General features: G+C 44.3%; 1 protein-coding gene across 4 annotated transcripts in view; it reads right to left on the bottom strand.

Moving 5' to 3' along the window:
- Positions 1 to 1,886: 1,886 nt before the first annotated feature.
- ARID1B (AT-rich interaction domain 1B) overlaps positions 1,887 to 27,796 on the bottom strand; it is a 502,278-nt gene continuing 476,368 nt past the window's right edge. For all 4 annotated transcript variants that reach the window (XM_049904492.1, XM_049904463.1, XM_049904483.1 and 1 more), the window contains 7 exons: positions 22,973 to 23,111; positions 22,545 to 22,717; positions 18,041 to 18,191; positions 14,021 to 14,117; positions 11,282 to 12,065; positions 8,962 to 9,092; positions 1,887 to 6,508 (listed from right to left, as the gene is read on the bottom strand). In XM_049904492.1, coding sequence (XP_049760449.1) covers positions 4,784 to 6,508; positions 8,962 to 9,092; positions 11,282 to 12,065; positions 14,021 to 14,117; positions 18,041 to 18,191; positions 22,545 to 22,717; positions 22,973 to 23,111 — 3,200 coding nt within the window. In that variant the 3' untranslated portion in view covers positions 1,887 to 4,783. The remainder of the gene's footprint in view (positions 6,509 to 8,961; positions 9,093 to 11,281; positions 12,066 to 14,020; positions 14,118 to 18,040; positions 18,192 to 22,544; positions 22,718 to 22,972; positions 23,112 to 27,796) is intronic.

Here is a 27,796-nt window from a genome sequence, read left to right as displayed (position 1 = left end):
AAGGCAGGTATCTCCCAAAGCTCTGTAGCATGTTTATAGGATTAAAAAAAAAAAAAAGTTCCAAGGTTAATTCAGTCAGGAAATGCTTGGGAGAACCGGTTTCTTTTCTGCAGGATTTGTCTGAGCCTTTAATATGGTAATATTGGATTAGAGGTCGCCAAGAGGAGAATATGTGAGGAGATCTTTTTTGAGATGTCTTGCTTTTTAGAATACACATCGGAAAAAGTTGTGCAAAAGCTGTTAAGTCCCTAAAGTCACATTCAGGTAATAGAAAATTAAGTCTCATACCTTTTGGACACATTTGATGGTCCTCCCCCAACTCACCCTCAAATGCAAAGTGAATGGGTTTAGTAATTTGACTTTGGTCCTTGAAGAGATTACAGCACTTGGCTTATCACAAAGCAAAACCAGGGCTGGACACCAAGGGGCAGAGCACAGAGATGGGGGGGGTATAGGGAGCAGCTGGAGGCTGGGGACTGAAGAGCATGGATGGCCTAAAACAATGTCTTCTTTTTCAATTTCAGTCACCTCCTGGATTTCCAAGGGCTTCGCTTGTAGCCTGGGAACCACTGGGGCCAGGCTGCTGACTTCATGCTTCCTCCACTTCGGAACTCCTAAGCACCAGCATGTGAACGAGCAGAAAGGCCCCCAGGTGCTTTAGGAAAGCATTCTAGAGCTGGACGGGCCCTCAGAGAGCCATTCATCCTACCACTTTGTGTAGACACACACATCTAAGTTCACAGGTCATGCTACAGCTGAGACGTGACAGGATTCTCTTGATTTTCAGTCCACCATACCCTGCTTCACAATAGGTAGGGCCACATTTTATTTGAAAAAACGTACTGCAGGTTTTCAATGCATAAAACACTCTATTTGCAAGATGCGCTTATTTCTGTAATTGTTTGACAGGAAAGACCAGGATGTAATTGAAACAGGGCCTTTGCTGGTTTGTTGATGGGTCCCCAGAGCCTAGCACAGAGCCTGGTACACGTTGATACATCCCTGCTGACTTAACAAATGATGGGCATCTTAGCAGATTATACTGTCATTTACATTTCTAAAAGCTCACCTGATCATGAGGTTAAGATTTATAGGAGAGCCAAAGAGAAGTCACACACAGCAAAGCCCAGTGACCATCCTGGGGCAGGCCTGTGTGTCTGAGCCCTTGCAGGTAAGGGCTGAAGTGTGTGCTCGGGGGAGCAGCAGGAGCTGGAAGGTGGCTGAGCTGTGGCTCTCCAGGTAAAGAAGTAAAACAAAACTCAGCAGGAAGAAAATGCGCTATTTGGATTCATTCTGGTTCATTTACAATGCCTTCTTTGCTTCCTTGCAGAAGAACAAACATGGGAAATGGTACGTGTGGTTTGATAGGCTGATTTGGAAAGACAGACTTCCAACAGATTAAATGGATACATTTCAGGGCAGAGGCGGGCTTCTTTTCATAAAAGAGGTAGTTAATAGCTTGCATTGTATTATAAGACTGCCTGTACCCCCTTAAAAAAATTATTCTTTTCAGTGGAAAGAGTAAGACCCTCAACAAGGTGGATTGACACAGTGGCTGCAACAATGAGCTCAAGCATAGTAACGATTGTAAGGATGGCGCAGGACCGGGCAGTGTTTCGTTCTGTTGTGCATAGGGTTGCTGGGAGTCGGAACCGACTCGACGGCACCTAACAACAACAACATAACTCAAAAACAAACGAACTTAACTTGTCTTTGGATAGGCTACATGCATCATGAAAACTGATTCTGTATCATTCTCAACCTCGAACAAAACATGTTAGATAACTTCTTCTAAGCAGATGGCACCCATCAGATCTCTTTTGTGACATTAAACAAATCCACTCAAATACCAACAGATTCATCCATATAGCACGGTTCCAAAATACTAAACTTTCTTTGCACCTTTATTTTTATCTTTTTTTTTGTACACATTTGAAGTATGGGCATCCTGTAAATTTCTGAAAAGCCTCATAGGAAAAAAGAAAAAACTAGTTTTTAAGACAGAACAGTAACTCAGTTTGTAGGCAAGGTGATCTCAAGCAGGCTGGAAGGTCTTCACAGGTTTCGTAAGCCCTGATTCTGGGTGACGGTGGAAAAAGGATACCTATGTCTTCCTGGATTAGGTGAGGGACTGCGCGGTGTCTAAGAACCTGATGTTCAAGGGTCAGACTCTAGATAGTGATTACAACTCAAACCACGACAACAGTCTCCATAATGAGTTTACTCTTTTGATTGACCAAAAAAATTGGGGTATTAGATAGCTTCAGAGTTTGTATACACCTTTTATTCACACTCTGTAAGAGAGAAATTAGAATATTGAATTTCCTCTTACACAACTCCATATCTTAAGCTCGAAGCACTGAAATCTGTTCTTTGCAAGCAGATGTATTTAAAGTAGAATTATAAATGGGTTTTTAATTCAACATGTATTTGGCTGCATTGTTATCTAAGATGACTGTTTGAATAAGTAAGGTGGGAGCTGAGAGATGATGAGGCTGCTTGCAGAAAAAAAAGTTTTTCTCGTGGCATTAAAGAATTATGTTTTGCACTGATTGGAACTGCATGTTCCTGTCTAACCCCTCCATACATTACTGTGAGTGATGTGAACCAAGAGAACAGGTATGCCGAAGGGGCTGGTGAGTGCGTATCTTGTGAGTGGTAGGGTGGTATGAAGAGGTAGGGTCAGAATAAGAAGGGAGTCCACTAACAGTGTAATTACGCAGCAGTTCCAAAGAGATCTTTACACAGTAACAGTCAATGACCCAGGAACAGGAAGTTTAAATTAGAGGTGAATAGCATTAAAAGCCCCTGTGCACCAGTTTGGAAGGAATATGAGAATATGCCCTGAAATAGAAATCATCACTTTGCACTATGTACACCACATACAATGTAACATTTTTTTTTTTTTAACATTGCACAATAAATATCATACAAAGTGGAGGAAATGAAAAGCAAAATAACTCTGAGGCACACAGACGAAACACGGAAAAGGCTGAGCTTTGATTAAAATTGAGATGGGGTTAGTAAAAGGCACGATGTTACATTTTCAGGCTCGGGAGCTTGTTGGAGAGTTCACCTTAGCTATGTTGGTGGCCATCTCCCACAGAGTCTGAAAATGATCATACCTCAATGTCGTTAGAGTTAATTGCTTCAAAGAAAGACTAATTAGCTAAATTGAGAAAGCCAAACTGTTGCTCTGTAAAGTAGGTAACCTCTAAGGGTCCCTTCTGACCTTAAGGTTTCACAACAAGGGACCGTTTAACACACTGTCGTGTTTCCCTATTTCTTGTAAACAGCTTGGTTGCTATGAAACCACCGTAAGGAGACTAGAACAGTATTCAAGAACACCCGTCACAGTGCTTAACAAGATTTAATGTACATTTATTCTTAACATGTGGGACATATAAAGATTTTATACTGAATAAATGATATTCATTAAGCCAGAGGAAAAGGAGGAATTTACATCAAGTTTTTTTCCTTTTTTTAAACTACATCATCTTGAAATACAAATGTGGATTCTCATCACTGAAAAATCTTTGAAGTTGTGTTTCTTCCTTTTAGTTGTATTTTTTTCTCTTTTTTGTCTGTCCTGGTAACCATTTCCTAAATCAATCCATATGCAACCATTTCCACACCTTGATTCATGAAGCAAATTGTGATCAGCTGCTCTCCCGAAATAGAGCATGACTTTATACATACAGAAACTTGTACATCACCCTCTTTTTTTTTTTGTCGTTTTTTTGTTTTTGTTTTTTGTATTTTTTCTTTTTTTTTTTCTCTTTTTTCTTCCTTTTTTTTTTTTCTTTTTCTTTTTTGGAGATATGGCCCTAATGAAAAAATATATAAAATAAAAATAAAAAATTATTTAAATCTACCATCACTTCGTAGTTACCACATCATGAAAAAAAAACTAAAAACTCTGTACTAAAAAAAAAAAAAAAAAAGAAAAAAGAAAAGAAAAAATGAGGGTATGTTTAATGTACAACTTCTATATACATCACAGCCCATAGGCAGTAAAAAAAAAAAAATTTAAAAAATGATGAAAGGAATTGTGAAGAACTGTCATGTGGAAGGTCAGAGGACAGAAAGCGACATGACCGTAGTGGTGAGGAAGCAGTTTGTGTTGATCGTTGCCAGGTATGTATTTTCAATTGTAACTTAGAAAATGTCATTTTTGCTCCTAGCCTAATGTAACCATTTTCCTGCGGAGAGACCAGTATCATTCCATAGTCTGACTGACACACCTCTTTGAGCCCCTATACCTACATCTCTAGAAGTTTCTATTGCACAGAGCTTTGGGTGATTGGATACAGGTTTTTTTTTTTTTTCCTGATCTGAAAAATAAAACGTATAGGAAATTGATCATTTTGCACCCTTTTTGCCTCAGCGTGGTGAAATTTTCCCATCTTAGCATGTGTTACCACAATATTTTTTCTCTAGAGTCAATTTGCTTCCCCCCAAAAATGCAATACAACATGGAAAAGAACACTAAAAAAGAAAATCTATGAAAAACAAAAAGTGACCTTTGAATGCACTAGACAGCAACTTTGGTTAAAAAAAAAAATTAAAAAAAAATGTACTTATACACACAGACAGCAAATATTAATTTTGTAACTGTTCAAATTAATTATTTCTTTAATTCCCAATTGGTAAATAGTGAACGGGGCAGAGGAGCAAAGATTTTCTTTTCCTTCTTCCTACACTGGATAAACAAGAACAGAAAACAGCCAGTTCTATGTGACCCTCTAATCTTCACTCACACATGCGTGCCTTCTCACTTGTGTCATAACTGACCAATCTGAAATAGTACATCACAGACGACAGACGCAACCAGAGAGTTCAGGACCGCTGATATCGAGATATCCAGCAACCGACCCTCGTGCAAGAGGAACTCGGAGCGGTTTTCGTCCACTCTGGCCATGGCCAGCAACGCCTTGGCTGCCCTGCACATCATGTCCACGCTAGGTGGCTCCAGGGGCGGGGTCTGCAAGTGCATGAGGCTGTGCTGGCTCTGCTGGTACTGGGCCATCGTGACCCCGTCCTCCAGGAAGCTTATCAAGTTTCCAATGCTTCCCTTCTGCACAGCTATCGCCCTGGCTGCTAACGCGTCCCCTTGGGCGAGGTTCGATAGAAGCGCCATGGACATTTCTCGACAGACTGGGTTCTTGCGATCCCCAACGTACCTAACTAACGTAGCATAGAATTTCTCCTGGCGACTGAATGGGGGCGTGGCCAGGATGAGGTCCACGTTGTTGTCCTGGATGCTGAGTTTACAGAGGGTCTCCAGCACAAGTCTCTGAGGCGACAGGACCGAGTTGGGCCCCACGGTCGGAAAGGGGTCTTGCGCCTCTGCGGACGGGCACACCATCCAGTGCAGCAAGCCATCCAAGATTGGCAAGCAGATGCTTTCCGTGTAAGCCGACAAGTCTAGCTGCCCGGAAATGTTGGCCAGTGTGACCAGTGTGTTGTCCCTCAGCACCTCGAGGCAGTCCCACCACCACTCATCCTTGCTGCAGGCCACCCCCTTGTCCTCATCTTCCTCCTTCTCATAGGTCTGCGGGGCTCGCTTCCTCTCAGGGTGTTCGTGGTGAAGGAGGATCAGCTTCCCCAGGATCAGCACCAAGCCCGGATGTTTGGACATCTCGGCGTCGTTGCCAGGCACAAAGGACAAACTCCGGACGATGTTGGACACGCAGATGCAGCGCTTGGCCAGAGAGTCCTGCCAATGCGCGACGGTGCACAGGGGCGTCTCGTCACGGCTCCGGGGCTCGTCCTCCAGCAGCCTGATGTTCCGATGGCTCTTGGCCTGATGGATGCCGAAGGGAAACTTGCTGCTCTCGGCCTGGTTCCCGGGGTGGGCGTCCTCAGGCAGTGCCCCTGGACGGGCTGACAGCACGTCATCAATGGTGGCGACGATGCTTTTCTCCTGCTGCCCCTCAGCATCCCCTTTCCCTTCCTGCTCTCTCTTTCTACCCGCCGAGCTCAGAGGGGGAGGTGGACGCCTGCGGGGTGGAATCTCCATCTTGCTCTCGAAGTGCGTCTGGATGTGCTCGGTGGTGTCCCCGCCGCCCAGCTGCCAGTGCAGGAGACCACTGCTGAACTCCTGCACGCGGCCCAGCCTGTCGGAGCGGTCCACCACAAACAGGCTGTTCTTCTTGACCAGCTTTATGGGCAGCTTGTCAAACCTGCTTGCTTGCTTGGGCTTCTCCTTTGGAGCCGCAGTGGCGTCGGGAGAGGGGAAAGCCATGCTGCTCTGGTCGTCGGTTTCTGCCTTCTCGCTGTCCTCCTCTTCCTCATCTTCCTCGTCGTCCTCGTCATCGAGACATTCAGCATCTTCCTCCTCTCTCCCAGGATCATCGGCCAAGGCCTGGCTCTCATCCCTCCTCACTGCAGCGTGATCAAGGGCTTTTTGGCTGGGGTCTCCCACTTCATATTCCATGAGAATTCCAAAGATGTCGATGAGGCATTTTCTAAAGTACTCTACCAAAAGCTCGAGAAATCCAGACAGCTAGAGAGGAGAAGGAGAAGCACAAGAATAGACAGGCTGTCACAACATTGTCTAGGGCTGAGGAAGGAGCAATTCCTGACAGCTATCAGTGCATTTTATGATTTCTGTCTCATTGTTTTAATTCCTTTTGGCTAGGCTAAGAAAGATCAAGTCTGTATCAGTTAGAACTAGCTCCCTGCATTTCACATTACTGACTAAACCAACAGTCACCCTGTTTCCTACTTGCCATTCACTTCCCTGCACTATGCAGATTCACTTTCTACAGTAAAGCCTGGGAAAGCTGGAACCCTCAGAGAAGGAAAACCCTCAGAGAAGGAAAACGCAAATATTTCCCACTTTTAAAAAGAGAGACAGAAAAGCGGTTAAGAGTGCACCTTGTCAGAGGCAGCAAACTTGCAAGACCTGGCTCTCACAGGTTTCACTGTTTCACTGTATTTTCTTATTTCTAATGCTGTAGACAAGGAGCCCTTGGTGGTTTTCTTCACCTTTTTTTGTGAGTCAGACACAACGCGTGCATTACTAGAAGAGTGGGGGGTGTAAATTTTATAGACTTGTTCACCCAAAGTGATTCTCTTCTATTATTTGCCCAACACTTGCTTGCCTGGATTTTTATGGTTATTATTCTTAGGATTTTATGGTTATTTTTGTCTCAGGTGCCATAAAAAAAAATAGGTTACCCTAATTTACGTTCTCCATATATCTTTTAGAGAAGATAATTTTGGCAACATAGTAGCTCATAAACACTGAAAGTTAAAAATAAATCAATTTAGTCCCTGACAAATGAATCTGAACATTTCACAGAATGTAATTTTTCATTTCAGTTATTCACAACTTCAGTTGAAAGGCAAAAGTCACTCAGAGAAAGTGATGGGCTCTGAGAGCTGGTTTTGGTTCTTTTTAAGGAAATGCTTATATCAAGAAGAAAACAATATTCTCTATGATCAGCAACTACTCAGTCCCTTTCCCGAACACAAACACCACCACATGTAGGGAGGATGGAGAATAAGTAATAAAAAGGATTCTTTAACGGTAAGTGCTGCGGAAATCAACCTCACTTTTATAGCCTGCTGTCAGAGTCTTAAACGTGGGTTTAAAATAATCACTAAGAAGTAAGAGGAAGCCCAAGCATCAACTATAAAGCACTCGCTTTTAAGATACCGAGGGTATCATTTCTGAAAAGGACGTTTGGTTGTTTCTTTCCCCCTCAAGTTTACTTTTTTCCCAGGTGAAAAGGAGAAATTGACAAAGCACTTCTAATTATGAAAATGTGTGATCAACAACCAAAAAAACAAACCAAACCCAGAGCTGTTGAGTCAATTCCAACTCAAACAGTGACCCTATAGGACAGAACAGAACTGCCCCGTAGAGTTTTCAAGGAGTGGCTGGTGGATTTGAACTGCCGACCTTTTGGTTAGCAGTGCCCCTAAACAAAAGGATTCAAGTTAATTACTCTAGCAAAGGCAGAGTAAATTTCTTCAGTACTTATTTTCCATGAAAACACTTCATGCCATGTTTATGACCTTATTAATATACTTCCTATCAACTGAAAAATTGCCTTTCAGGGCTATAGCGAGGACTTAAATGAGAGAAGGAAGAGGAAACAGGAAATGTTGGTCTCGTTTCCACCGAAGCAAGGAAATTAGGTTTTTTGTACCCTGCCTCGCCAAGCAGAGTTACTCATAAGCAGTAGGGAAAGCTACTTTTTCTCATTTTGTTTTTAAATATTTCTTTACAAGTCTGCAGCCCAGTTGCCCCTTGGGCATTTTCCCTAAGTCTCACTTCCCCTTCTCTCTTCTAGCTGTTATGTTGGAAGCTATAGGAAGCCCAGCTCTGAACAAAGGAGGACTTTAAACGCATTTCAAAGTAGCTGGCTTTTCAATGAGGGCTTCAAAGTAACCTGGAGAGAGGCAGACATGGGGAGAGGAGGAGACCAAAGGAGACCAAAACACAAGTCTGGCTATGAGCTGATACCTGTTTTAGCTGGACTGACAAGTACAGGGGGGTTCATTAAACTGTTCTACTTTTATATATGCTACACATTTCCTATAATACAAAATTTATTTTCAATTAAAGAAACATGTCAGGTCCCCAGGAAAGTAGGGTAATGTCCTATTGCAACTTACTCCATTTCCAACACTGTATACAGTCAGAGCTTTGTTACATTCTGATTGATTCCCATTGGCCTGCTAATCTTCATTACTAAACAACAATTTAACCTTGCTGCTGTCATCTATTCCAGTCTGTATATAGATAAGGCCATTGTTTTCTGATGAGAAAACAACACGCATATAGATATATGGGTATATATACCAAAGACTCAAGTTAGTACTACCCTTAGACTAAAATATCAGACACATCAGTGACAATTAAGTTAGGTGTCAGTGCAGGCATTATGCACAACTTCAATTTCTGATGTTCTACTTTGGTCCTCATTTGGATTGGGGCTAATTTACCTGAGAGAGATTGAAGGTAGCAACAGTGCTGTCGTCATAGAGGAGAATATTAATAGTGTCCAAAGCCCAAGTACTTTCAGCCAAGAGACCTGATTTAAGGGACATCATCACACGCCATGCCTCAGGAGTTACTAAAAATAGGGAAAAGAAATGAGGATATAATTATGATTAACTCTATGTACAAAAGAACAGAAAATAACAAAAAGAATAATAATAATAAAAAGAACTAGAGCATTGCATTGAGTGAAATACTGATTTTAAGCAAACGCTCTGAGGAACAGTTGAGCGGGATCCTTTTCAGATTTTCTATAGAGGTGATAAACTGTGCTATGAAACTTCAGCTGTTAAGATCTTTTGCTTTGTTGGTGAAGCATATGCCAAAAGGGCTTCTAGAAGTGGGATGGTCAGCACAAATCTTCAGGTTGTCTCTTTTTGCCTCCTAATAAAGTCTGCAGTGATATATCAGAGTTTTTAATAACTAAGTCAAACCCCAAAGTGGCATTTGTCCCTTTACCTTCTCCATTCACATATATCTCGAGGGGTGTCTGTGGAGGGCTGGCACGTATGCAGAACCTAATTTTTAGAATCTAAGCAAAGTTTAATTTCAAACCAGCACATCCTTAGATGTAAAACCATGGTTTCCCATGCTGTTCCAGTTTTGGTTTTTCAAGATCTTGGTCTGAGCCAAGGAATGGGAAATGGAAGGGTTGCTCTTCCCCTCTGCCATTCCTGATACTGAAGAAAACAAAATAATTAAATGAAAAGTTTTTAAGGCTTTCATAAGCTAGGGCTAGGGGAATAGACCTGTCATATATCTGAATTTTTAGTGGATGGTGTCTCAAGAACCCTGGCAAGTGGCGTACAATATTAGCTGGGCAGAGCAGGGGCCTCTAACCACAACCAACCAAATGGTCTGCAAGGAGCTCCACCAGGACGCCGCTGTAACATGGTTTCAGGACTGTGGGTTCTTCCACCTTTATTTTGATTCAATCTATTTTTCAAATTTTCTAAGTTAGGCACATTACTTATATAATAGAAAAGTGAACTTTCTTTTTAAAATAAGGAGTATACATTTCTCTGGCTTGAAGACAAATACTGATATATCATGCACTAAGCAATTTGGGTCTTTTTGGTTTAAGCAATTAAAAAAACTTACAATATAATTTATTTAAATACACACACGTATATATATACTTCATAAAAAAATTTTTTTAAAATACTTCATAGGTACACACAAATACACATGCATTTTCAACATATATATATATCTCTATATATAAAAGGGGGGCAGTGTTTGTATTTTTCTTTCTCTACATATGTCCATATTTTTCTATATACACATACAGATACATATTTATTTCTCCCAACTTGGGGTAGAAATTATATCCAATGATTGAAAACATCTTTAATATCTTTAACTTCCTAGTCAGTGCAAATGATTTTAAGTGATTTTGAGATTTTCAGAACATTTCTTCTTACACAACCGAGCTCTATGATTTCCTTGGCTGCAATAAAGGTACTTCAGAAATAATGCAGAAAATAGAAGGCAGGAGGGGACAGGAAAGCTGGTACTAGAGAACCCACGGTCGAGAAGGGAGAGTTTTGACATGTCATGGGGTTGGTAACCAATGCCACAAAACAATATGTGTACTAATTATTTAGTGATAAGTTAGTTTGTTTTGTAAACCTTCATCTTAAGTACAATAACAATTTTTAAAAAATGCAGAAAAACTGTGTGTACTTCCAGCATCCTAAATCTCTAATTAGTATTCAGAATATTCTATATAGGATGGAGGAGCCATATTAGCATTCAACTGAAATAGTTCTTTTTCTAAATCTAACAGTGCTGTCCAGATTACAGCAACTCTGTCATATTCAGCTCCTACTTTTTTCCCAGAGAGACTCACTGTCTGTGTGTTGTTACCAAAACGACAGAGGGGCTTGCCTCCGAATTTTCTTAGGTCAGCTTTAGAGTCTCATTAGCCTTCTGTTGAACACGTATCGCAGAGGTTAAGGTCAACTCTTTATACCCAAAGGTAGCATATAATCACTGAGGTCTAACTTCCAGACTCCCACCCGCGGCCCTGATCCCTCACACAGGTTAACACCCACACAGAAAAACACCATTTCATTTCAAGCCCTTCACTCAGATTAGCGGTTCCCAACGATTTTTCCTACCTCAGAACACGTCCGTCTAGTTTGCAGTCCTAAGAATTTCATCTCTTTGGGATTAACGGGAAGGTTTTACCTCTAGCCTGAAATTAAAATTCTAGATCGCATCTGGAATTCACCTCAGGAATAAACTTTTTGGAATGCTTACCAATGTCTTTTGAGGTAATCTTTCGCCTTTGTTTCAAGACTGGCTGTGATGCTTCTACCGAACCAGGAGGAAAAGTGATCTCCCTTCGGATGGGGGGCGGCTGGGGCGGTGGCCCCGTGACCTGTGAGGGGGGGACCGAGGGCATGACCTTCTGCATCTTCATCGAGGGCAGGAAGGGAGACTTGCTCGGTGACATGCGGTTCTCGAGGGAGCGCGGGAAGGACGCCGGGCTGGGCGCCCTGGAGATGTGGTTTGGCAGTGACGGGGGCGTCTGGTAGGACGACTGAGGCGGTCGCGTGATGGGCTGCATGGAGGCTGAAGACGGCATGTAAGGCTGACGCTGGCTGACGTGGGAAGGCCACTGGCTCTCGTGATTGATCCTCTGCTCCGGTACCATCATCTCCTCTGTGCGGCTGACGCCGGGGTAGGGAGGCGCCTGCGCGGGGCCGCCGGGGCCCTGGCGGTTCTGGTAGGGATAAGGCATATCGTTGCGCGCCGCCCACATGTTCTGCTGGGGCCCGTCGCCCGACGCCGCCTGCAGGGGGCCGCCCATCATCTGCGGCGGGAGGCCGTGCGGCTGCAGCTGCCCGGGGCCCTGCAGCCGCTCCCGGTTGTAGGGGTACGGGTACTGGCCCTGCAGGGGCCTCCGCTCGGGCCCCGAGTAGGAGCTGCCGTACTGGCTGTACATCTCCTGCTGCTGGCCGCCATACTGCATGTTGTAGACGTCGCCCTCGTGGCGCTTCGCCGGCGGCCCGTACATGCCGTCCATGTGGCGTTTGTAATTCTGAAATCCACATAAAGACAGATCACACTGACGGGCCTACAGGCAGAAGCCCGCAGGCTCCAGTGACGCAGGCGGGGACTAGCTGGCAGCAGCCTCACAGCGAGCGTCCGGAAGCTCCCCGAGAGCTAAGGACTAATCAGCTACGTGCTTCGGGGTCAGGTGACACCGCGCCTCGTGCTGAGAGGACTTCAGAGCCCGGCTTTCCTAGGCCTGAAACTCTGTGGAAAGCAAGCCCTCCTTCCCTTCGGCCTTTCCAGGGCTGCAGTGTTGGGATGGCACTGCTTTGTGGCCACCCACAGGCGGATGCCGGGCCAAGGCTAGGGCGGCCCTGGGGTGGGCTCAGTAAGGGCGGGGGGCCACCTCTCAGGAAAGGACTAGGGACTCTGGAGGTAGGCGGAGAGGTTCCTGGAGGAAATGGATTTGGCTCCTCAAACTGGACCGGTGTTCCCTGACGTCCAACATTTCGGGGCGCCCCACCCCCCATTTCTATCTCGGTTCAGGTCAGCCTCTCCCACAATGCCATGCGCTGGTCCGGGCTTCTGGGGACAGGCTGGGTGCAGCACGTGTCACTGCCTCGCCTCCTGGTGGCGCTCTGGGCACCGGCACATAATGAGGGGGTGGGGCTCTCCTGACCCAAGGGACGGGGGAGGGTCGGGGGGAGGGATGGGAGAGAGAGGGGGGAGGGACAGGAAGAGCGCCGGGGGAGTGACCGGGAGGGATACGGAGAGGGAGAGGGAGGGTCCAGGGAGGAAGAGGAAAGGGGGAGGGTCAGGGAGGAGGGAGGCGGGGGAGGGACGAAGAAGGGGAGGGACAGAGGGGAGGGAGGGAGGGACAGAGGGGAGGGAGGGAGGGACAGAGGGGAGGGACGGAGGTGCTTATGTTTTCATTACTATCCTGTCACTCCACCTAAACCTTGTTTAAAATCAGTTACAATTGATAGTACTTATATGCTCCCTCGAAATTAAATAAATGTTTAAAACCGTTTTGTGGCTTAAAAAATCTTAAAAAAAATCCATTTACAAGCGGTCTCCTGAAAAGTTTAGAAATAGTGAAATCCTCTGTGCCTGAAAAGCCACAGCTACAGGGGTCACTCTCCCCACCAGGACCCATAACGGGAAGGCAGGGGCCTGGCACAACAGAATGCTGGAGAGCTGCCTGTGAACAGCAACAGTTTGCCCTCATTAGTTTAAAAAAGACAAAACAACAACAAAACTGCAACCAGTTGCCATGGAGTCCGTTCCAACTCATGGCGACCCCATGTGTGTCAGAGCAGAACTGTGCTCCATAGGGTTTTCAAGAACTGAATTTGTCAGAAGTAGATAACCAGGCCTTTCTTCCAAGGTGCCTCTTGGTGGACCAGAACCTCCAACCTTTTGGTTAGTAGTTGGACACTTAACCATTTGTGCCACCCAGGGTCAAAATATGCCGTTTTTAGTATTTTATTTTTAAAAATCCAATCAATGTTAGCTATTAGTATATAACACTTCAAGTTGCTTTTTCTACATGTCCTCTTTAAAACATACTTGATAACAACAATATACACAACAGACTGAACATAAAACAAACTGAACATAAAACCAAAACCAAACCCAGTGCCGTCGAGTCGAATCCGACTCATAGCGACCCTACAGGACAGAGTAGAACTGCCCCGTAGAGTTTCCAAGGGGCGCCTGCTAGGCCTTATTATTCACAAGGATGAATGTGCTGAGTTTAGAGACTGCTGGTAACGTGTCACATTTGATTCAGGATACAGCATGTCAAAAATGCTTTTTAATTTGCTGACTTCAAAATCCTAGGAATATTTTCTAGCACTAAACAAATATATCCTGAATGTTCAATAAATGCTAATCGTTTTTGTTACACTTCCGCAAATCTTCAGAAGTAAAATAAGTTTGGATTTTAGCCTCCAGGAGAAAAGCAAACAATGAAGGGATCCCCACCCCCTGCCCACTCACCGGCTGCTGTGGATACAGTCCAGGTTGGTGGCCTCCATATGGGGGTTGTCCTGAGGGAGGGCCTTGGCCTGGATACTGCTGCCCGTAAGGTTCATGCCTAGAACGAGGCATTCGAAGAAAACTTTAGTGATGAAGTGCTTCGGGCCAGCGGAGAAACAAACCATTTCTGGAACCCCCACACCCCTAAACTTCCCTTTCTTCTGCGATGCACACTTTCTAACCAAGACATGCGGAGCAGAAGCAGCAACACTTTAGCAAAAGGGATGGGAACACCCATTTCAGGGAACACTGCCAGGCCCACAGTTTGGGCTGCTGGTTAACAGGAGTCGGAGGAATACCGGCTGAACAGGCAGGCAACCTGCTAACACTCGTCAGATGTCTGCCTTTGAGGCAGAAGCCCGGCCCATCCCACTGAGGTCCCATTAGGAAGCGTTCTAAAACATCCTGAGGTGAGGTGTTAGGGAAAGCAAGACAAGGGCATTTCCTCTAGAAGAGCACCAGAGAGTGGACATGTAATCACAGGAAGTGATCTCCCTTCTCACCGCCTCAACCTGAATGTCAAGTATCTACTTTTTAAAAGCTATACTTCAAATTAATTCAAATGACACTGAGTTAGCTAATAAAAAAGTTAGCTAATAGTGGTATAGATACACACAGAAAATTTCCAAGTCCTATGACTCTAAAGGGCTACAGGAAAGAGTAACAGGGGTGATTTAAGTGTGCTATTAAAAAAAAAAAAAAATTTTTTTTTCTTTTACACCTGGGAAAACAGGAACGAACAACACATCTTTCAACTGCTACTCCACTGAGAAGTTGCAAATACCATGAAAATTAGCATGTTTAGAAGGGTGATAGATTTGCAATTTTCAAAAATTTATTTAGAATCTTTTAAGAAGGAACACAGCTGGCCTGAATACATTCTTCAACTGATCAAGGAATGAGAATAAGAACAAATGACTTTTTAGAATATCCCGTGTAAAGCAGACACAGGGGAAGTTTTCACTGACTACACTGATATCTAGAAAGAAGTTTACACTTAGGAGGAAAGGAATATACTTGACATGAATGAAATTTAAATAAATGAATAAAAGGCAGTATTTCTCAGAAGAGAAAACTTAACCATGAGGTAAACCCCTCTTTCTCATGTGATAGAGTCAAAAGAACTTTTAAAGCTAGGTCACACAAAGGTCTAGACAGCATACCGGAAGGAACAGAAAAGTGTATCCGCTTGGGCTCCTTTCAGAACACACATTCTAGTACAAGTGTGTTCCTAATCTTTCAGCCAAAAAAGAACAAACAAAAAAATCAGTACTTTTACTGGACCCTCAAAAACAACCAAATCTAAGTACACTAAACTAAGTGCACTAAACACTACTTAATGGTTAAGTAGTTAAGTCAGATAACAGGTAAATACTCACAACAACTATGGCCAGGTTAAGAATTAGAAGAATAAAGTCTTAAGTCACTAGTAACTAATTGCTGTTGAACTGAGTCCAACTCATACAGACCCCGTGTGTGTGTGCGTGCGTACATGTGTCAGTATACAGAACTGTGCTCCACAGGATTTTCAATGGCTGATTTTTCAGAATAGATTGCCAGGTCTTTCTTCCATGGGGCTTGAACCGCTAACCGTTTCATTAGTAGTTGAGCATGTTAACTGTACCAACCAGGGACTCCACATCACCACTAGAAGACATCATATCACCTCGAGCATGGGGTGGCTGTATATTCTCAAAAACCAGGCTCACAGAAAATGCTAGAAAGAAACCTAAATAAGGTAAAACAGTGACTTTTCACACTTTTTTCTCATCTGTATTAACCCAGTGAAATCTTTTCCTTAATAAAATCCTCCCGTGACCCGGCACAGCAGACGGATGAGGGGAGGGGCCCTGACTGAGGCAGCTCCGAGGTAGCACCATTGCAGCCTGGATTTGGAAGGACATGACCCCCAAACTAGCCCTGTGCTGAGGCATGCCAAGTGTGGCCAGTTAGGAGAGGAGCCTCTATTATGCCTCCATTTATTTTTCTTTAAAAGTCACAAACACTGTATTAAAGGCTTTTGGTTCTAAGCATCTCTTCCAGGGAGATAAAGAACACACGGACAGAGGAGAGGGGTTTTTGCAGTATTAGAGCTAGAGCCATAGGCCAGGGGCCTTCTTCACAGAAAGAATCCACCCCAAGGCACTATTGCAGGAAGCAGTTTTTTTTACTATCTCTCGGTGACATTTCAGTGACTTCTCTTTTACTGAATCAGAATAAATGGTGTCAGTACAGCAGCCTTCTTGCCAATATAGTTGTTGGGATGATTTCCCTGCCAGCCATTCTAGGGAGCCTGAGCTGTTCCGTTCCTTGGTGTGTATTAAGGAGCCAAGTGTTCTCTCTCTGTATAAATTGTTCACAGGGAAGAGTGTTGTTGCTGTTTTAGGTGCCGTAGAGCTGGTTCTGACTCATAATGACCCGTGTACAGCAGAAAGAAATACTGCCTGATCCTGCACCATGCCCAGAATCATTGCTATGCTTGAGCCCATTGTTGCAGCCACTGTGTCAATCCATCCCCTTGAGGGTCTTCCTCTTCTTCATTGACCCTGTACTTTACCAAGCATGATGTCCTTCTCCAGGGACTGATCTCCCCTGACAACATGTCCAAAGTATGTGAGATAAAGTCTCGCCATCCTTGCTCCTAAGGAGCATTCTGGTTGTTCTTCTTCCAAGACAGATTTGTTCATTCTTTTGGCAGTCCATGGTACATTCAATATTCTTCACCAACACCACAATTCAAAGTCGTCAGTTCTTCTTCAGTCTTCTTTATTCATTCTCCAGCTTCACATGCATATTGCATACGATGCGATTGAAAATACCATGGCTGGGGTCAGGCGCACCTTAGTCTTCAGGGTGACATCTTTGCTCTTCAACACTTTAAAGAGGTCCTTTGCAGCAGATTTGCCCAATGTAATACCTCTTTTTATTTCTTGACTGCCTCTTCCATGAATGCTGATTGTGGAGCCAAGTAAAATGAAATCCTTGACAACTTCAATCTTTTCTCCGTTTGTCATGATGTTGCTCATTGGTCCAGCTGTGAGGACTTTTGTTTTCTTTATGTTGAGGTGCAATCCATATTGAAGGCCGTGGTCTTTGATCTTCATCAGTAAGTGCTTCAAGTCCTCTTCACTTTCAGCAAACAAGATTGTGTCATCTGTGTAACGGAGGTTGTCAATGAGTTTTCCACCAATCCTGATGCCCCGTTCTTCTTCATATAGTCCTGCTTCTCAGATTATTTGCTCAGCATACAGAATGAATAGGTATGGTGAAAGAATACAACCCTGACACACACCCTTCCTGACTTTAAACCACACCGTATTCCCTTGTTCTGTCTGAACAACTGGCGCTTGATCTATGTCCATGTTCCTCATAAGCACAACTAAGTGTTCTGTTATTCCCATTCTTCGCCAAAGTTATCTGTAATTTGTTATGAGACACGAAGTTGAACGGGAAGAGTGGGGACACCTTACAAAGCAAGGCTTGGAAGACCCTTATAGGGGCTCTCTGCACCTCGAGTCTGCTGAGAGCTGGGCGCAGCTACCACTGCACACACACCCCTGAGAAAGAAACTGCAAAGATGAAGAATTCTTGGTAGCTCACAGAACGAGAAACCTGGACCGTGGAGCTCACTGACTCACTGCTGGCACTGCAGAGGGAAGTCTAGTGCGGTGAGGACATCTCTCACGGGGAGATGCCTCCTGCCGGCCTGGCTCAGCCAGCCCCAGCCTACCTTTAACTTGTGCTTTTGGGTAGTCGCTTATAGAACACAGATGCACCTGACTGCCCAGGACAAGGCCCCTCCCACCCTGTTCCCACCTCTAGCTCGTACTTGTTCACGAACAGCAACCACCTCTTATTGTGCCAGCAGGAAAGCAGATGTGAGGTGACCCCGGAGGCCCAGCTACCAGGGCTCAGAAACGTGTGTGTGAGGAAAGCGGAGTTCTTATGACATCATCTCCCCACCACATCAAAGCCACTCACCTCCGGTCGTAACTGGCTCCGTAGGGAAACTGTTGCCGCTGGCCCATGCCCAGGTTGGACATGGCTCCAGAAGGACTCTGGTTATACATGTCCTGCATGCTGCTGTTGGGCATCTGTCCTTGCGTCATGAAGGGCTCACTACTCCCAGGCACTGCAGTATTTTAAATAAAAAATGTAAAATTAAGTGTTTTCAAAAGTCAAAGGACCCAAAGATTCCTTCTAGTCATTTCTGTGGTTTTTTAAAACCTGTATCAAATCCTTAATATGACAGACAATAGTACTAATGAAACAGCACAGCTCTGGTGTCAAGACGGGTCCTGTGGTAGGCAGAGTTCTAAGGGGGCCCTACGATTTCTGGTGTACCCCTCCACCCCAACCAGGTGTACATGCCTGGTATGAGCTCCTTCCCTTGAGAGTGGCCAGAGCCTGTGTGTATGATGGGATACCACCCCCACGAGTATGTTAGGTTACATGGCAAAAGGGATTCTGCAGATATGCTTCAGGTTATTAATCAGTTGACTCTGAGTTAACCAAAAGGCAGGTTCTCTGGGTGGGCCTGGCCTAAGCATGAGTCCCTTATAAATCTGGATCTAGAGGTTAGAGACGGAGTAAGTCAGAGACATTCCCCTGCTGCTGCCATGTTGTGGAGAGGGCCTGATGTCAGGAAGGGCAGGCAGCCTCTAGATGCTGTGGATGGACCCAGACAACAGGCAACAAAGAAACAGGAGCCTCAGTCCTACAACCATGAGGAAGTGAGTCTTACCAACAACCTCAATGAGCTTGGAAGAGGACCGTGAGTCCCAGAAGAGAACCACAGCCCCAGGTGACACCCTGACTTCAGCTTTTTGAGACCCTGAGCAGAGGACCCAGCCACTGACCCACAGAAACTGTGAGAGAATAAATTTATGTTGTTTTAAGCTGCTAAGTTTGTGATGATTTGTTATGCAGTCACATAGAAGGCTAACATGGGCCCATATCCATCACTTACTTGGGGAAGCTACTCAATGTCTGAGCTTAACTCCTTGCCTAAAAGGAGGTCAGTGATACCATTTCATGGGTATTTGTGAGGAAGAAACAAAACACTGTGTATAAAGTTAGTTCTTCCCCTCAGAGAAGAGTGACAACCTTAACACAAACATCTACCCACTGCCTCACTCCACAATCACAGTAGAGAAAATAACTAGGGAGTAAGAATAGCTCAAGATGGGATGAGACACAACTATTTCTAGCAGAGTAGAAAGCCAATTAGGTCAGATATGCAAATTTGCATCAGCTCAAAGGAAATTGGGTCAAGCCCAGAAACTAGCCTGTAGGCAAATTAAACATTTTAATGTAAATTCTAATTGATATACAGTACCACTACCTATCCACATTCTACAATGGTCACTTTTATGTTATATGAGGCCAAAGCTGATTGAAGTTCTGTGAGCTGATAAAACTTGTTTGGCTGACAGAAGTGTCAACAACAAAGCCAAATATGGGTAAAAGGTGTTTTTCTTTTCAATGTGCTTTCACATATTTTACCTTATCAACCTTATATCAACCTCAGGTAGAGTCAGTTCTGATGTAAATTTTCATTTAAAAGAGGTGAAAACAGAGACAGATAGAAATTAAGGGGTACAGTTAAATAGCTTAATTCCCTGATATACAAAGAGTTCTTAAAAATCAACAGGAAAAGGGACAAATTAGAAAATGGGCAAACACATAAATGGACATTTACAGAAGAAGAATAAATGGCCAATCAACATATGAAAAGATGGGTGACCTCACTAACAATTAAGGAAATCCAAGTTGAAATAATCACGAAGCTTTAAAAAAAAAAAAAAAATTTTTTTTTTTTTTTGCTAATCTGACTAGCAAATATTAAAATGATTCATACTTGTTATTTCTAAGGAGGTGAGGAACCATGCACTCTTACGTACTATTGTTCAGACTTGGTACGACTTGTGGCAATGCCTACAATGGCTGACTAAACTTTGGCAATCCCCAAAGACACACACCTGCCGATATGCATACCCCCGTGAAGTCCCCTCTCACAGTGACTTTGGGTGTGGTCATGGGACTAGCTTTTTTTAAGAAACAAATTTTGTTGTTGTTGAAAATATACACACCAAAATACATAGAATTCAACAATTTCTATAGGTACAATTCAGTGACACTGACTGCATTCTTCAAGTTGTACAACCATTTAACCCTCTTTTTCTGAATTGTTCTTCTCTCATTAACATAAACTCTTTGCCCCCCTAAGTGTCATCTACCCTTTTGAGTTGCTGTTGTCAATTTGATCCCATGTAGTTCTTCAAAAGAACATGATGCTCAAGGCAAACACTCTTTACTAATTAAGCTAGCCTACTGTTTGGTTTAAAGAAGACTTCAGGGAATATTTTGGTTTAAGGTCTAAAGATTATCTCAGGGCGATAGTTTCCGGAGTTCAACCAGCCTTAATTGCTCCAGAAAGTCTGGCTTCTGTGAGAATTTGAAATTCTGTTCTGTAATTTTTCCCCTTTTGATCGAAGATTCTTCTATAGAATCTTCAATCAAAATGTTCAGTAATGGTAGCTGGGCACCACCTAGTTCTTCTGGTCTCATTGCAAAGGAGGCATTTTATGGAACTAGCTTTGACCAATGGAAAACTTGATAAGCACTTGCACCTTTTGGACTGAGCTCAGGTGTTTACTACATTTCCTGCAGGATACTTGGAAACTTTGAAAGGACAAATATAGACTATCTTGCTTTACGCAACAGATATATTGAAATATTACAAATCTAATTCATAAATGGTATATTACCAATATATAAATTTTTGAGATTATTCATTTTTATTTTTCGTTGGTCCATAACATGGGTGGAAAGCAAGGTTTTGGGCTTTATGCTTCTCTCTGTTCAGCCAATATACCAAGAAATTCACAGACCCCAAATACCTAAATATAACGCAGGCAGTTATTTAAGAGATCCTAGTAAAAATATTTCCATAAAAATACTATTCACTATTTGTCTGTATTTTTTGTTCAATAATATTTATATCAAGTCTCAATTCTGCAGGACTCAACTACACATCAAAGTGTTAAAAGGCATAAAAACTAAGTTTCTGCTTGGAGCTTGTAGGTCCTGGGCAGTGTTTTACATAGGTAAAACCTCACGCTAACTAAATGTTGGGTATTAATAAGCATAAAGGTGAAAAAACAGATGGCAATGATATTGGCGTGTGTTTCCTAGCCTCAATAAGAAACTCTCCTGGACTCTCTTGGAGATCTTATCCATCCCAGGGCTGCAAATACCATCTCTAGCTCAGTACTCCAAAGTCAGATCTAATTCCAGCCCTGGGCTCTGCTCCAGACACACAGTCTACCAACTACTCCACACCCTGATAGAGCCCAAAGTTCACTCTTGCTTTCCCTCTCCACCTGTGTCTTTCCCAACGTCCACACTGCAGGTAGGAACATCTTCATCCTCTCAGTCACCATCATGTTTTCTTCTCCCTTCACCCCATCTTCAGTCCATAGCAAGTCCTGCTGTTTCTGCCTCCAGCATACACGGTGAACGGTTTCACTTCTTTCCCTGCTGGGGTCCTACTCCAACCTGGCCTCGCTCTCCTAGCCTACTGCAATGGTCATCTCACTGTCTCCCCAATTCTCCTCTTACTTCTCTCCAATACATTCTCCACAGGTGGCCAGTTATTTTTTTACAAAACAATTAGCCCTGCAAAACACCTTTCACCTAGGGTAAACCCCAAACTCATCAACACCTTAGAAAGGTCACAAGGCCCTGGCCCAACTGCCAGGTGACCCCACCCGGTCTCACTCTTGCTTATTAAGCTCCAGCCACTTTTCAATTTCTCAAACTCGGTGCGTTCTCCCCCAAACCTGCCTCCCTCCCACAGCCAGCTCCTCCCTCTTTAGGTCTCTGCGGGTAACTACTACCTCCTCAGAGCCCCTCCCTCCTGACTGCCCCCTTAGTAGCTTTTCCTTCCTCCCATTGCTCCCCGCTCAATATCATTGCCATCTGTTTCCCTTCTATTGGCTTCTACTTATTTTCTTTCTTCCTCTAACCACAATATTTAATTATATATTTGTGGTTTAACTTACTTTTCTTTGTTTTCTCCCCAAGAGACTGTCAACTCCATAAGGGTGGGGACTGTGTCTGACTTGCCGATGTACTAGCTAGCACTAGCACCGTGCCTGATCCAGGCTGACAGGACAGAGCTGACAGCCACTGGCACTGCGAGCAGCCGACTAGCTGTCCGTGCCTGCCTCCCTTCCAGGAGCCTCATGTGTACCCACTTAAAACTCACAGCACCCTTTCAAGCAGGTCCTATTATTATCCCAATTTACAGATGAGGAAACTGAGGCACAGAGATGGTAAGTAATTTTCCCAAGGCCGGAAGTTTAGTAGTTGGGAGCTGCGACTCAAGCTGAGGCACGCAAATGTGTTCTGAGTGAGCTGCTTGTGGAAAGGTGGAGGAAGGATGCCCCCTGGACCAACCCTGGGGTCCTTCTGTGCATACCTTTTCTCATTCCACCAAAGGGGTCCTTGTTGGGCTCATAGGGCACCCTGCCCATCATGTCTGGCATGCTCATGCCCTGTTGGTATGGAGCGTTCGGAGTCATGGAGTTCCGTTTTGGGAACGATGAGTCGCTCACGTCTGAGAAGGGGTCGTGCACACTGATTGTACTGCTTCTGAAGGGATGCAACGGTGAAAGCTTAATGATAAAGGCAGGAGTTACCTCCCAACGCTGTGCGCAGAAGGTAAGCCAGCCCTGAGCTTCGTAAATGCAGAAATCACCCAACGTCAATGACACATACACAGCAGTGGCAATCAGCACTTCAAAGCTCACTAAGGAACGCCATTTCCCCTCTCCATAAAGTCTGCTCCAGGAAATTACGCTGTACGCTCAGCTGGCTTTGTGCTGCTCCCACGTTCCCCTAACATACCTTCCACCTTGCATTGGGGTCATCTGTCCGTGGGGGGTGGAGGCTGGCGTCGGTGGCTTCAGATCACCTGGAACCTCAGCCATCGAGTTGCTGCCAGTTGATTGCGGGGTCTGTGGACCTTGCAAGGATCCTGAGTTAGCTGATAACCGAAAAAAGGGGGGCGGGGAGGACAGAAAGCTGCAGGTTACCAATGGAGCTAGCTCATCCTTGCTAGTTGATGGAAAAAAAAAGAAAATAAGACAGTACCTTCTTAGAAATATTAATAGTATGCATTGCTGATAACAACGTAGTAATATTAGTTGGTCTTACATTGTTTATAGTGAAAATTAGTAACAGCTTTTTTTTTTTTTTTTAAGAAAACTATTTGGCAGCACAATTCATTTGTGGACCATAAAACACATGTATATCTTTGACTGGGCAATTGCTTTCCTGGGTATTTATTCCAAGAAGATAACCTAATAAAAAGAAGTCTAGAGGCAGAATGATGTTTGTTCTGTAGTATAGATATTGGAGATAAGCTAGATGTCTGAGAGTAAAGAAAAATGGGATAAAAATCTTGGCATATCAATTTGATGAACTATTATGCTATTTTAGAAAAACAAAACAAATTAGAAAAACTAGTTCTGAGTCCTTGGCAATGAGAAATGCTAGTTGCGAAGCAATGATACAAATTAACAACGAGCCTTATGTCATCTCAACACAGCGTCCGTGTCTGCAGGTGCCTACATTCTGTCATTGATGACATGGTCATTTGGGGAGTTGTGAAATCAGACTTGTCATTAAAAATACACAGGTCATACTGATATGGTGTTCTTTAATGCTGTTATCAGAGTTCTAAGATTTGGCTTTAACTATAATTACACAGAGTAACAGAGCTCCAAATCGAGCAGGTATTTTCAAAGCTTAAGTGGGAATCCTGACAAAAATCAATTAATCTTATCTCATACGGAAATTTTTTTTTTTTAAGGGTTTCTGCTTTATCATCCATCATAAACCAAAAAAACAAAAAACAAAACCCAAACCCCTTGCGGCAGAGTCGATTCTGACTCAATGACACTATAGGACACAACAAAACTGCCCCATAGGGTTTCCAAGGAGCAGCTGGTGGATTCAAACTGCCGACCTTTTGGTTAGGAGCTAAGCTCTTAACTACTGCCACCAGGGCTCCATCATCTATCACAGTCGTTAGCATATCAGGTGTTCAATAGTACTGGTTTCATTGATGAATTAATTAGGTAAATATGGGATGAATAATGAGTCTACCAGAGTCTAGGCTCTTTTCTATGCCTCAATGCTTCAGTATACTAAACTGACAAGACAAAAATCCCTGTCCTCATGGGGTTTACAATAAAATACCTTCCAAACTATAAGGAGCAGAGGAATTACTGGCTACTTGTAAGTAATAACATATAACATTTTACACTTAGAGTGCCTTTCACACGAAGTTTGCAAGGCTGGCGACAATTGCCATTATCCACATTTTACTTTAGAGGAAGCTAAGGGTAAAAAAATCACTAGAGATTACAGAGTGAGCTAGGAAGGAGTCAGACATTGAAAGGAATGCATCACTTCTACTCAGAGAGCTTCAGCTACACACAGGTCTTCCTGAGAGATTCGGCTTGCCCACGCCTGGCTGGTGGGGACCAGATGTTGGACCGTCTGGCCCACAAAGCTGAGGGCTCAGTGCCATATCTGAGCCTGCGCCCAGGCCCAAATCGATTCAGGAATGTCCTCAGAGATGCTGAAGACAAACTTTGAAGGCAAAGACCTTGTAGAAAAACTTATTAACTCATACTTACAAACTAAACGTCTTCTATAGCTGTAGAAAAATAAGCCTGCAAACAAGACTGCCCCAGAGCTGGGAGAAGGGGGACAACTGGTTTACCAGGTCCTACAATGTAACGGACTCCACCCAAAGGCCCTACTCCGCAGGAGGCCTGGCTCTCAGGCAGGGGTTTCAGAATGACCCGCATTTACAAGCATTCACATTGACAGCTAATAAACGAAATGGGAGAAGTTTTTCCGTGTCAGTATTTCTTCTTTTCCTTTCAGGAAAAAAACGAGCTCAGCCTCTGGGAAGTCTATTCAGAGAGGTGCTGGCACTCGCTGGGATAGCCCCAGCTTCTGCCAGAAGCCACACATGAATGCTGTACAGTAAACAATGGAAGGTTCCCGAGGTTAAGCACATTCACACACTTCAGACGGGCAGCCAGATTCCCTGCTGGGAAGAGGATTTACCACAGTGGACCTGGTGCCCGGGTTCTGGCTGGGGTTTTGGAAGGTGGTGGGGGCATGGCCTGGCATGTCCCCGGGCTCCAGCGACCAGAGGTTGATCTGAGGGCACCTCTGTTCACAATCTGATGCCCTTTCTCATTTATCTTCCATGAAGGATTCCCTGGCTAAGTCCCTGACAAGTTTTGTGACATCACTTGTCAGCTAAAAATAGAATCCAGTCAGCCACCTGCCAGCAAAGACTGGTGGGTTTTTGGTTACAGACATACTAACTGAATGCCCCTCCCCACCTGCTGCCTAGGTGACTTGAGAGTCCAGGCCTGCCTGGCTCCTGAACACTCCTCCACAGACCTTACAGGTGGCCCCTACGATGCAGACTGCACCCAAGGCCAGGCCTGGGCTGCCTCTGGGAGCCGTAGCCTAGCTGGCTGACTGAAGTACCCTCCTCACTGAAAGACGGTGACCTGGAACTCGGGGGTAACTCTTCCCTGGAGGGCACAGAATTTATTTTTAGATCTAGTTGGGGGGGGACCCCAAACCAGGTGCCATAGAGTTGATTTTGACTCATGGGGACCCCATGTGTGCCCAGTAAAACTGCTGTGTAGGGTTCTCGAGGCTATGACCTTCATGGGAGCAGATCACCAGGCCTTCCTTTCAAGGCACCTCGGGATGGGTTTGAATGCCAACCTTTCAGTTAGTAGTCGAGCACTTACCCGTTCGCACCACCCAGGGGCTCTAGATCCAGAGTAGCCAAACCAGACCTGGGAACGAGGTGGATGACTCAGAACACTCCCTGAACATAGCCATGGGATTAGCTGGTTCATAGAGACTGTTGAAAACAAATCTAGAATGTTTCTTAGGAATCACTGAGTTTAGCCTGCTTGTACGTGCCCGTAAGGGATCAACTACAATTACCGTTCTCTTGGGAAAACACTCACTTCAAAGAACACAAATTTTTGCTAAAAATTAAATTTTTAAAAAGAGTGTAATATTTACCAGGGGCAGGACAGAAAAGAAGTGGGGTGTCACTGCTTAGGGGCACTGAGCTTCTGTTCAGGGTGATGGAAAAATCTGGAAACAGACAATGGTGAAAAGCTGCATAACACGATAAATGTAATTCACGTTACTGAATTGTATGAGGAAAAACGCTGAAAGAGCAAAACTTTTTTTATATGTTTTTACCATAATAAAAGCTGTACTAAACAAGACCCTGGAGTGGTCAGTGGCTGGGTATCATGCTTTCCATCCAATGAGAATAAAAATGTTTCAGAGAGACGTTCCTTGACGGCAGCTGTGGAATCAGAGAGGCCCAAGTCATGGACGCTGTGCTTTTGACGATGGTACCAACATCTCACCAGCCTAGCCGCAGGTCCTTTGGAGCTGGGTCTCCGGAGTAACTGTCTTCAGACAATTAAACTGGCCCCGTGAGCCCATGGGTGATGCGTTCTGGGCGTGTATGGACCTCATGGTTACGATGGGAAGCTTCCCTTTCACAACTCCCTGTTTCACTGGACTTGGGCTCCATTTGGACGAAGGAGAGGAATGGATAATCAGAGCCGCATCTGCAACCCCAGCTCTTTTGTGCAGTTAAAACTATAATGTCGCCATAAAAACTGCAGTTTAAAAAAAGGCAAGAGGGAAAGAGCTGACTGGTAAGAGAACAGGCCTGTGCTCCCTGAAGTGTCTGCACCTCAGACAGACTGCTTGTACTGCAGCCGCTGTTCACGGGGAGTGCCATTCTCCACAGAGAAGTGCAGCCCAGTCAGGGACAAGCACTCTTTCCTGGCAAATAAAACCTGCCTTTAGATCTTTGTAGACATCGCCACTTTGGTCCCTACACCCCACTGGGTTTTATTTTGGAAAAGCAGTTTCAGACCTGTTCAGAGCCAGCTTGTTTTACTCTGTGAAAGGAATGCAATGCTGTGAAGATTTCTAAATTAGACTTCACAGTTTTTTAAGGTGCACCACAGCTGGCCAAGGCTTCAGATCTTCCTGGGTGGGGGCTACGGAAGGGGCTTTCTACTTAATGGAGATCAAAATCTTGGTATATTCCCTACAAGTGCACACTGGGCCTAAAAAGTATTCCTGTGAGACTGGTCGGTTGGCAACCTTAGATTCTCAGTGCCTTCCCAACAGTGGCTAGAGGAGATGGTGAAGAGGGAAACAGGTCTTTCTCTGGCTCACAGACACCACTTGTATGTGTGACTGTTCTGTTACACAGCTGCTTCTCATGCAGGCAGGGGAGTGAGTGGGTTCAGGGGACACTCTAGATACACTCGACAGCTAGACTCCCTGGGAGCAAGCCCGCCCTTACACTAGGTATGTGACTCTGGGCAAATTAGATTCTATGTACCTTACTTTCCTCATGGATTTTAAAACAGTATCTACGTCAGAAAGCACTTACTGATGAAGATCAAAGACCACAGCCTTCAGTATGGATTACATCTCAACATAAAACAAAAATCCTCACAACTGGACCAATAAGTAACATCATGATAAACGGAGAAAAGACTGAAGTTGTCAAGGATTTCATTTTCCTTGGATCCACAGTCAACGCCATGGAAGCAGCGGTCAGGAAGTCAAATGATGTAC

The sequence above is a fragment of the Elephas maximus genome, chromosome 1, assembly GCF_024166365.1.
Source record: "Elephas maximus indicus isolate mEleMax1 chromosome 1, mEleMax1 primary haplotype, whole genome shotgun sequence".
Classification (NCBI taxonomy): domain Eukaryota; kingdom Metazoa; phylum Chordata; class Mammalia; order Proboscidea; family Elephantidae; genus Elephas; species Elephas maximus.
Note: the sequence above shows the minus strand (reverse complement) of the source record. Positions and strands in the feature narration are given on the sequence as shown.